General features: G+C 41.5%; 1 protein-coding gene across 1 annotated transcript in view; it reads left to right on the top strand.

The window, feature by feature from the left end:
* Positions 1-2,341, top strand: part of LOC143282314 (uncharacterized) — a 45,104-nt gene extending 42,763 nt beyond the window's left edge. Inside the window, exons 3-4 of the mRNA XM_076587916.1 lie at positions 1-335; positions 1,549-2,341. The exon at positions 1-335 is cut by the window's left edge and continues 319 nt beyond it. Coding sequence (XP_076444031.1) covers positions 1-335; positions 1,549-1,791 — 578 coding nt within the window. The 3' untranslated portion in view covers positions 1,792-2,341. The remainder of the gene's footprint in view (positions 336-1,548) is intronic.
* The last annotated feature ends 9,355 nt before the right edge of the window (positions 2,342-11,696 follow it).

Raw genomic sequence — 11,696 nt, 5'->3', positions numbered from 1 at the left:
CCTCGTCAGCCGCCTCCGGAACCAGTTCTACGCACAGCTCTCGCCAGAGCTCGCGCAACAGTAAAGGTGCCAAGCACTGCAGCATCGAAGATCTGGACGCGGAACTGGAAGAGGAGGAGGAGGGGCAGGGGGTGGCGGGTGAGAAGACAGGGTCTCTCTTTGCGGGGATTGGTGGTGGTGGTGGTGGTGGTGGTGGCAGCCTCACCGACTCTTCTGCGGTGGTGGACAAGAACGGCAACCTGAAGAAGTGTGGGCTGAGTGTGATCAATATCGGAGGGACCACGTCCGACCCATCGTTTGAGATGATTGTCCCCTACGAGGTGGATTTCCCCGAGGTGAGTGGACCGTTTTGTTTTGATCACTGTTCCTGTATCTTGTACATTTCTGTGGAATGACGGGTTCGTTTTTGACGAGTTTATGTTTTATGTAGGTATTCACCTTTCATTTGCCCCCAAATAAATAAATAAATGCACAAATGAAATAAAACGAACCAGACAACTAATCAACTAAATAACTAACCAACCAACTAACCAACTACCCAACTAACCAACCAACCAGCTAAGCAAGCAACTAACTAACTGACTGAGTGACTGACTGACTGAGTGACTAACTAACTAACTAACTAACTAACTAACTAACTAACTGTGTGGTAGTCAGTCGTGTCCGACAGGGACCATCAGAACAGCAGAGAAGGCAACTGCTGTCCCAACTATCTGGGCTGCAGTTTGATTATAGTGGAGAGTATCTTGCCCAAACTACATCCACACTCTTGGTTAAGAGGGTTTAAGGACAGTCGGCGTTGGGATGGTTCCCAAAGGCCAACTGACCCCCAAGGCTGCAGCAATAAAAGCCAGTGCAATTTCGCCTCTTGGTTTGAGAGTCATAGTCCTTCACAAAAGACTAAGCTGTAAATGATTTCCCTTTGCAATTGAGCAACCGTTATTAATACAGCTCCCACTTTGCTGTTGGTCCAGATGTAAACCTGTGTCAATCAAGCTGAGTGTTGGGCCTACCTACTAACTTAGGGGGGTGTGTGTGTGGGGGGGGGGGGGGGAGTGAATTATTGTCATTTTGTGCAGTTTGAATGTTTTATACTTTTGTTCTAACTTCTGCATGTAAATCGTTATTTTGGTATTATACTATCTTATATTTTTTTGTTGTTATTAATATTTAATTATATAGCGCGTATCTTCGATCAGAGACCAAACACTTAGCGCTTTACAAATTGTCTCCATCTATCATGTGGGTGGGTAGGTGTATGAATGTGCTTGCGTGTGAGTGAGTGTGTGTGTGTGTGTGTGTGTGTGTGTGTGTGTGTGTGTGTGTGTGTGTGTGTGTGTGTTACTATGAATTCAAAGCAAATATAATATTTCATTTGTTCACAATCGTCACTGAAATTGTCACTCTTCCCATGTCGAAAGGGCCTAAGGCTGAATGGACAATAAAACATGTCATTGTCAGTGTCTAATGCTATCAAGTCGTCTATAAGCCAAATTTACTTATATTTGCACGAGGACTTTCAAGTGAACTGATTGATCGTCTGTCCAGGAGAGCTACACGAACAAACGGCGACAGCGGCGAGAGGAGTTGGAGGAACACGGTTGGAAAGAGCCCACGTCAGTGCGCGAACGTCTGATCAAGACTGCTGTCTGTGTGCTCCTCTTCTGTGTCTTCGTCGGCATTTTCGTCGGCATCGCCATCCACTTCGCCAAGGAGACCACGGATGAAGGACCCGGATCCGGAAGCTCGAACGTGGGCATGATTTCCGGTTCCGTGTACGGAATGAGATGAGGAGTGTGGGATTTTTTTTGTGTTTTTTTTTGTGATGACCAGTCGTCACCATTGTTATTATATAGTTTTTGTTATCAATCCGTTGAAAACTCGTGTTTACGGATCTTCTGCTTGGCCAGTAGCATTATCTTTTACAGTAACTTAATTTACTAAAGAGCCGAGGTTATCACACTGGTGGCAAAATATCGTTAACAGGGCAATGTTTGCCGTGAAATCGGAAAAAAACGACCTGCAATTAATTTTAATCTTCATCCTAATCTTCAGTGTATGTCCTTCGCACTGAAGAAGGTCGTGTATGCCATGAAGTCAGTAAACACGTCACAAAACTGCAGAGAACTGGTCAGTACACATGTTAGTTTGGTTTTTTGTTTTTCATCAGATGCCTTCATTGTGGGCCTCTATTTGTCGCGTTATTTTATTTTGTTTTGTTTGTTTGTTTTTTACGATGCAAGTTTACGTGCATTGCGCGTACATCTCGTACCAAGTTGTCGAATTGTGTGTTTGAAATAAAGTTGTATGTGTGTGTGTGCGTGCGTGCGTGCGTGCGTGCGTGTGTGTGTGTGTGTGTGCGTGTGTGTGTGTGTGAATAATGTAATAGTCACAACATAAGTTTCAAAGACTTTTCCTGTTACCGTAACTGTCTTTCTCTGGTCGTGACAAGTGCTCTTTGTCTTTCCTTGTACCCCCGAGAGCAATAAGGAACCTGATCTGGATGGGACCGTGTGTGTGTGTGTGTGTGTGTGTGTGTGTGTGTGTGTGTGTGTGTGTGTGTGTGAGTGCATTGTGTGTGTGTGTGTGTGTGTGTGTGTGTGTGTGTGTGTGTGTGTGTGTGTGTGTGAGAGAGTGCATTGTGTGTGTGTGTGTGTGTATCTGTGTGTGTGTGTGTGTGTGTGTGTGTGTGTGTGTGTGTGTGTGTGGTTGTCTGTGTCTGTGGTATGCTTGCGTATGCGTTTTTGTGCGGGCGTTACCAGTTTGTAAGCGGATACCTTTATCCGGGATATAGTTACCAGGCATCTAGGTTGGGTAGGTGTTGATTTTGGGTCATTGTCACAGTCACTGGTCCCGAAACTTGGTTTGGTCGTGGGGGCGCTGCACTGCTGAACGTATCACTGACATCCTCCATTTCTGGCAGTCGTGGGATAGGGCCTGAGTTTTGGTGTGTACCTGCAATTCAGTCTAATATCTATGAAACAGTAGATAGACGAAACAAATAAGTTTAAATATGTTACATATTTGGGGCGGAAATACTGGTTCACTAGCTCATAGAATTCGGAACATAGACTGATGTTAAAGATTTCACGAGGACTTTGGGCATTATATCATCACACTGCGGCCAGCAGGGCAGGCTGGGTGGCAAACGTACGTCCCAAAGGTCTCCTTCTTCTTCGTTCGTGGCCTGCAACTCCCACGTTCACTTGCATGTACACTAGTGGGCGTTTATGTGTATGACCGTTTTTACCCCGCCATGTAGGCAGCCATATTCCGTTTTCGGGGGGGGGGGGGAGGGTGCATGCTGGGTATGTCATTGTTTTCATAACCCACCGGATGCTGACATGGATTACGGGATCTTTAACGTGCGTATTTGATCTTCTGCGTGCGTATTCTCACAAAGGGGGTTCAGGCACAAGCAGGGCTGCACATATGTTGACCAGGCGCCGTTACCGAGATTCGAACCCGGGACCCTCAGATAGAAAGTCCAACGCTTTAACCACTCGGCTACTGCACCCGTCATCCCAAAGGTCTGAGTTCGTTCCTGCGGTGCCTCAAAAGGTTCATTCTAGATGCCCATTTTAATGTCTTATCATTCTGAAGGCGCCAGTTCAGTTTGCGTCCAAAGAGGGCGTCGCCTCAGAGTTACGGTTGAGTGAGTGTGCCTGCCAGTTGCTGGGCCTTGCATGTCTGGTGACCGGTCACTGTTTCTTCACAGGTCGTGTCAGTTTGTTGATGCGAGTTTTACTCGTGGTCTTCGTGTGACTGAGGTAAGTTTAAATCCATTACTGGACACTTATATTATATCACAGTTTGTTAACGTGGAGTGATGGCCTAGAGGTAACGCGTCCGCCTTGGAAGCAAGAGAATCTGAGCGCACTGGTTCGAATCACGGCTCAGCCGCCGATATTTTCTCCCCCTCCACTAGACCTTGAGTGGTGGTCTGGGCGCTAGTCATTCGGATGAGACAATAAACCGAGGTCCCATGTGCAGCATACACTTAGCGCACGTAAACGAACCCACGGCAACAAAGGGGCTGTTCCTGGCAAAATTATGTAGAAAAATCCACTCCGATAGGAAAAACAAATAAAACTGCACGCAGGAAAAAGGAAAAAAAAAAAAAAAAAAAGGGTGGCGCTGTAGTGTAGCGACGCGCTCTCCCTGGGGAGAGCAGCCCGAATTTCACACAGAGAAATCTGTTGTGATAAAAAGAAATACAAATACAATACAAATATTTGATGATTATTTACGACGTTTTGACTTTAAGCACTAATGTGATCAGGTCTGACTGGACAATGCAGGACATTCAAATTGAACAGAACTAGATGTCCTCTTCTTGAAGAGGAAGAAGGGAGCAAAACAGAGCATCGAAATCTTGTCTTGATATTAAGTTGATGTCATGAGTGATGGAAACTATTCATGGAGAAAGATCGAAGAAAGAAATGTCTTGAATATACACGGATGAGCTGACGAATAAGTTTGAACAAATTCGTATTTCTTTCCCCTGATTGCTCTGTTGGTGCGAAGGTTTGTACAACTACAGACGGTTCATCCGCTCTGTCGGGACACGGGTCAGACAGTGGGTGGTCATTCAAGTTCAGGTTTGGATAAACGCGACCAAACCCTCCGGCCAAAGAAATTTAACGAATATATAAATTGTAAAACTGTACCCATAGGCTCAATCAAATCATGTTGTTTATTGCCCAGCCAACTGCAAAGGGGTATTTTCAGGGTTGAACACCCGTCAATTCTTAAAACCAAATTTTGTTAATTGGTGTGTATTCATGTATTTGCGAAATTAGGGAATAAATATATAGGTTTTTGTTTTGTTCCTTAATTGGCATTGCTGCATTGTCAAGAGAAAACTTGAGTGGCGGAAACAAAAAATCACACGGTATGGAGAGAGAAGGATTACTTGTGAAAACCTCTCTTGTTTGAGAATCACACTTTGATGACAATTTTGTATGTTTTTCAAGGCCACGATTACAAGCTAGATAAAAAAAAGAAAGAGAGAGAGAGAAAAACAACCCTTCTGTAAGGCCTAGAAAGTTCAGGATACTGAGGCATTGAATGACAGTGTCATTTTGTAATTCATGCATTCTCGTGAGTGGTGACAGATCTGCACTGGTAATATTGCTCTTTTTTTCTTTTTTCTTTTTAATTTGCGTACTTATCGACAGAAAAGTATTCTAAGGTATGGTATTTCCCATGACTATTTTTTGAATTGCGTACTTACAGACGGAAAAAGGTTCTAACTAAGGTATGGCGTTTCCCATGACTATTTTCTGATCTGCGTACTTATAGACAGAAAAGTATTCTAACTAAGGTATGGCATTTCTCATGACTATTTTCTGATCTGTGTCCTTATAGACAGAAAAGTATTGTAACTAAGGTATGGCATTTCTCATGACTATTTTCTGATCTGCGTACTTATAGACAGAAAAGTATTGTAACTAAGGTATGGCATTTCTCATGACTATTTTCTGATCTGCGTACTTATAGACAGAAAAGTATTCTAAGGTATGGCGTTTCCCATGACTATTTTCTGATCTGCGTACTTATAGACAGAAAAGTATTGTAACTAAGGTATGGCATTTCTCATAACTGTTTTTTGATTTGCCTACTTACGGACAGAAAAATATTCTAAGGTATGGCATTTCTTTTGACTATTTTCTGATTTGTGTACTTCTAGACAGAACAGTATTGTGTAACTAAGGTATGGCATTTCTCATGACTATTTTCTGATTTTTCTACTTATAGACAGAACAGTATTGTGTAACTAAGGTATGGCATTTCTCATGACTATTTTCTGATTTTTCTACTTATAGACAGAAAAGTATTCTAACTAAGGTATGGCATTTCTCATGACTATTTTCTGATTTTTCTACTTATAGACAGAAAAGTATTGTGTAACTAAGGTATGGCATTTCTCATGACTATTTTCTGACAGGGATCAGGGTCACTGGAACTGGTATTAGTGTGGAATACTTGAAGATGACACTTGCAAAGGTGTACGAAGATTTCCTTTTGTATGCATGTAAGCATCTGTGTGTTTGTGTGTGTGTGTGTGTGTGTGTGTGTGTGTGTGTGTGTGTGTGTCCATCTCCGTGTGCGCGCGCTCACTCTCTGCCTTAAATACTGTGAGCCACACCTTTGCAGACATGCAATTAGCATGTGTGCTGCACGTGCAATACGATTATGTTGTATTGTGGCCTTGGTGACCGGTACTGTGTTGAAGACTGATATCATAAGTTTATCCATCAGACAGAAATGATTTATCTGGGGTGCAATCTTTCTGGTGTTGCTCTCTGTCTTTACATTCGAAATGTTGAAGATAATTATCAAAATGTTTTGATTACATGTGTAAAAAAAAAAAATCATTCGATGATGTAAGACATGAGGGGATTATCGCCAGTTTGTGATCTTTAAAGTTGTTGATGATGTATATTTTGTGAGTAATGTGTTCACAGTAAGATAATGTTATGTGATAATGCAATGAGATTATTTGATTTGTGAAAATTGTTGATGAATAATGCTTGTTGTCTTTTTCAATACTCCTTCATTTTGTCTGTTTCTCCAGTGCGCTGAATATTCTTGAAATAGTAACTTGCTGTTAGCCATTCCATGTGTGTGTGTGTGGGGGGTGGGGGTGGGGGGGGTGGGGAGTGGGGGTGGTGGGGTGTGTGGGTGTGGGTGCTTGCGTGCGTGTGTGTACGTGCGAGTTTGTTGTGTGTGTGCGTGCGTGTGTGTGTGTGTGTGTGCGCGCGCGTGTGTGTATGTTTATGAGTATATGTTAGAGAGAGAGAGAGAGAGAGAGAGAGAGAGAGAGAGAGAGTTTAACTCGTTTGTAAGAGTCACCGTGTGCGCGCATTTACAATAGATATATAAACACAAGAGCTGTTCACCACTTCCGATCTTTGAAGGTGGTGTGGAAAGTTGTTACTTACGCACATATTTTTAAACATGAAATTAAATGAAAAAAATCATGTTATATGTAATTGTCCCATTTCCTCTCAAGTGTGAATTTGCTGTTGCTATATTGACTGTGCATTTGTTTACTTTTACAACACAGAGCAAAGTACGTGCCACCGACGAAAATTCCACCCCAGCATTTAGTAATGTAGAAAGAGAGAGCAATTAGCAGTGTAGAAAAAGAGCATTTTGTGATGCAGAGAGACCATTTTGTATTGTAGAAAGGAGAGCACTTTGTAAAGTAGAAAGGGGGAGCAATTGTCAATGTAGAAAGAGAGAGCATTTTGTAATGTAGAGAGGCAGACATACGAGCAGACTACATGGGAATTTTAGTTTACTTCGTAGCCTGACACAATTACGACTCAGGTTTTTTCTATCTTTTAAATTAAAAAAAAAGTATTGACAGCACTTGATAATCCGTGACAATCCTCAATGTCTGTCATGCTCTCAGTCTGTCTGTGTGTCTGTCTGTCTGTCTGTGTGTGTTTCTCTGTCTCTTTGTCTCTGTTTCTCTCTGCGTGTGTGTCTCTCTCCCTCCTGTCTCCCCCCCTCTCTCTCCATCCCTCCCTATCATTATCTTTTTCTTTCAGACTCATCTCTCGCTCACTCACTCTCTGACTGTCTGTGTGTGTGTGTGTGTGTGTGTGTGTGTGTGTGTGTGTGTGTGTGTGTGTGTGTGTGTTTATTCTGAGCAAGTGCACACTTCGTTCTGTATATGTAACTTGGTATTTATGCCAGAATCCACACTATCTACAAGCAAATAGTTATTGCAAATAATTTAACTGAATCATTTTCTGTATTCTGGCTCAAGCACATTTTGCAATCACTGGGATATTGTAAATCCCTGCTTAAAACAAATACATTCTTCTTTCTTAGATTCTACTGCAGGTTGGTTACAACACATCTTATGTCTGTTGCATTGTTCCTGGTCATCCTCTGGTCTGTTGATTTTTTTAAAATTCGTTTTTACTCTTATCTTTCTGTTTATCTTATTTAAAGGAACACAAACTACTGTGCCTATTCATTGTAAAAGAAACCATCTGAAAAGATAAACTGCTTCAGCCAAACACTGCTTTAGGTCTGTTGATACAATAAATCGTATACATGCTGACATATACAAGATTTTCTATGTGTGTGTTTATGTATGTATGTATGTATATACATTCTCTCTCTCTCTCTCTCTCTCTCTCTCTCTCTCTATATATATATAGTATATATATAAATCAGAATAGTTGAGTGGTGGCCTAGAGGTAACGCGTCCGCCTAGGAAGCGAGAGAATCTGAGCGCGCTGGTTCGAATCACGGCTCAGCCGCCTATATTTTCTCCCCCTCCACTAGACCTTGAGTGGTGGTCTGGACGCTAGTCATTCGGATGAGACGATAAACCGAGGTCCCCTGTGCAGCATGTAATTAGCACACGTAAAAGAACCCACGGCAACAAAACGGCTGTCCCTGGCAAAATTCTGTAGAAAAACCCACTTCGAAAGGAGAAGCGAATAAAACTGCACGCAGGAAACAAAACAACAAAAAAACAAAAAATGGGTGGCGCTCTCAGTGTAGCGATGTGCTCTCCCTGGGGAGAGCAGCCCGAATTTCACAGAGAGAAATCTGTTGTGACAAAAAAGAGGAATACAAATACAAATATCTCTCTATATATATAGAGAGAGGGAGAGAGAATGAGAGAAATTAACCCCCCACCTAGTTTTCGATATGCGGGATAATAACGATTATGTAAAAATTGCATCCTAATTTTTTGTTGAATTTTGTTACTCACTCACCATGTTAGAGAAGGGAACCTATCCCACCAACGTCTTCTGTTCTTAAAAAAAGAAAGTGATTTCCCCAAGGGAGGCTTGTAGTCGGTGAATGTGGTATGTGGAAAGAACGGCCTGAGCTCCCTCACGTCAATTCCACTTAAAATGATGTGAGGAAATTAAGCATTTGAGATCTGCTCTTCACAAAAAAGAACAAAAAGCAAACAACAAACAAATCAGTTATGATAATGTTCGGTGGACATTAAACGCATGGCACACAAGATGTCCTGATAACATTCAGTGGTAATCATACTCAATAAGAAGACAGTGTGAAAGTTTGCGAAAGAATGGTGTCAAAGATGAAAACGTGTATTCTAAAAATGTATTTTACACATGCAGCGTGTTCATCGATAAACTACCTGCTTGCGAAAAAATAAACTCATTATGATTCAAGCCTGTGACCTGTTGGATGATTCACTTGTTTTTACTGAGTATTATTTTATGTGTTTTGTTCGTTATATTGTCATGGACAGGTCCTTGCAGTCAAATCTATGTTTTTGATTTAAAATATGATTATGTCTTTTTGCTTGTTTGGGTCGAAATTTAACCTATTTAATGAAATATTGAAAATGTGTGAATAGGTATGCGTGTTTGTGCCTGTGGTAAGAGTCCGTGATCCACACCATAGCTTGGAATCATCAGACAATTGTTTTGATATGGATACTTATAGCGCCTATCCTTGGTCGGAGACCAAACTCTAAGCGCTTTATAAACTCGGGGTCATTTGCACGATAGGCTTTCTACGTGGGTAGAGCCGACTGACGGCTGCCTTTGGGCACTCATCATTCGTTTCCCGTGTCATTCAATCAGATTTCAAGCACGCACACGGGGGGACACGGGATTCAAACCTCTAGTTCATGTGACCAACATTACATTTTTTTTAATGAATGGGTGAACATGATATTTGTCTATGATGAAATAAGATACGAAACACAGTTATAACTTCTTGAAAATGATAGAGAAATTCGGACTGATGGGGAACCGGTTTGTTTTGAATAGGACTGCAGGGGTATTTACTGTATGAATTTGATCTTTTGATGTGAATTGGCTCTGTCAAGCGACTAGTCGTAGTAGAAGTATTGCAGAAATTGAGAATGTTATGTTCCGTATTCTTCAATCAAGTTATTTCAACGGCAAAAAGAATATCAGGAACTCTTTATACTACTACTACTTCTACAGCTACTACTTCTACTAGCATACAGGTACAATTTTGGTTACTACAACCACTACTACCATTCCCCTGTTTAAATTCATTGCTTGGATGAATTTTACCCCTTTTCTTATCGTTGTGTCATGCCTCCCCACCCCCTTCCTTTTCTTCTTAGCTTGAACTTTTTCTTTTTTTTTCAAAAAAACTTTTTTTTGGTCTATCTTTTCGTTTTATGGCAGCAACTCCCACACTCATTAGCCTCCACGACTGAGCATTTACGGGTATGATCGTTCTCAGCCTCTTCATTTAGGCATCCATATTCCGTTTTGGGGGGTGGATGTATGCTGGATTGTTTTCCGGTTTTCATAACCCGCCGAATGTTGACGTGGATTAGGGGGTGTTTAACGTGCGTATTTTGTTGTGTGCCTGTGTGCATACATGGAAGGGGTTAGGGTTATCAGCAGGTCTGCGCCTAAGTTGGAAACATCTACTCCCATAAATCTACCATACGCATCCAGGAATCGAACAGCGAGGTCTCTCAGACCTGCGGTAAAAAAGTTAACGCTCTGATCACTCGGCCACCGCGCTCTTAATAGCAGAGGCAGTAGCAGTATTCTTCTTCATCTTCTTCTTCTGGTGAAGACCCACGATCTAATGTGTTGTTCATTTCGGCATCTTACTGAATTACAATCTCCCCCGTACTCATCACTTACAGTGCCTGCTTCCGCTCTACTCCCAATCCCATTTTGAATCGGTTTTGGTTTTGTTTTTGCTTTGAATACACTGTTATAACCACGCCTTCAAACACGGACTTTCACTGGTCACTTTGTTTCCTTGATCTCTGTCATTGTGGTTCAGGAACTTCTTTTTTTCATGGTGTTGGATGTGATTTCTGATTGTCACCATGTTGAACTGTTCTCAATGTTTTGTTTTATCAAGAACAACTTGAAAAACTCAATAAATTATTGAATGATTCCAAGGCCGTGTTTTGCGTGTGTTCAAGAATGCTCCTTCTTTCCCTTTCTCTCACTTTGATCTGCCTTGGGGTGAGCCAGTGACCCTCCCACCCCCCACTCTCTCTCTTTCTCTGTCACTTTCCGTCTTGAAGTGATCTCTCTCTCTCTCTCTCTCTCTCTCTCTCTCTCTCTCCCCACACGAGTAAAACGTTTATATATTGATTTGGGCAACAACAAAAACAAAACAAAACAAAAAAAAGTGATTGCATGAAAAACACGAGGTTTATGAAAAAGAGATTTCTTGCAGATCAGAAAATAATGATACTGGAGGACTGATGTCGAGCCGTCAACAATTTGTCAGGAAAATGATGAATTAGTTATTTATAAGAAATCGAAAGGTTGAATGATTTTATAGCTCTCGGAAAGGGGCAGGCGTTCACTTGACAGATAAAGAAAATTTTATTTGATGTAGTATTTAGATAGGTTTATTTTTCAGCAGATTTTGGGGTACAATACTTTAATTCACACACACACACACACACACACACACACACACACACACACACACACATATATATATATATATATATATATACAATGAGAGTATATACATACTGTAGAATATCCCAACAACAATACACGATGTAGAAGTACAAGTGACACTGAATTTCATTCAGCTTTATGCTCTGTTGTCCCATCTGGATTGAACCCTTTCGGTATCTTTTGGAAGATGTAACGATTCGTAAAACACTTCATGTGGGGGCTTAAAGTAAAGGCACACAATTCTGCTGAATCGATAGCTCA

This window comes from Babylonia areolata, chromosome 5 (genome assembly GCF_041734735.1).
Source record: "Babylonia areolata isolate BAREFJ2019XMU chromosome 5, ASM4173473v1, whole genome shotgun sequence".
Taxonomy (NCBI): domain Eukaryota; kingdom Metazoa; phylum Mollusca; class Gastropoda; order Neogastropoda; family Buccinidae; genus Babylonia; species Babylonia areolata.
Note: the sequence above shows the minus strand (reverse complement) of the source record. Positions and strands in the feature narration are given on the sequence as shown.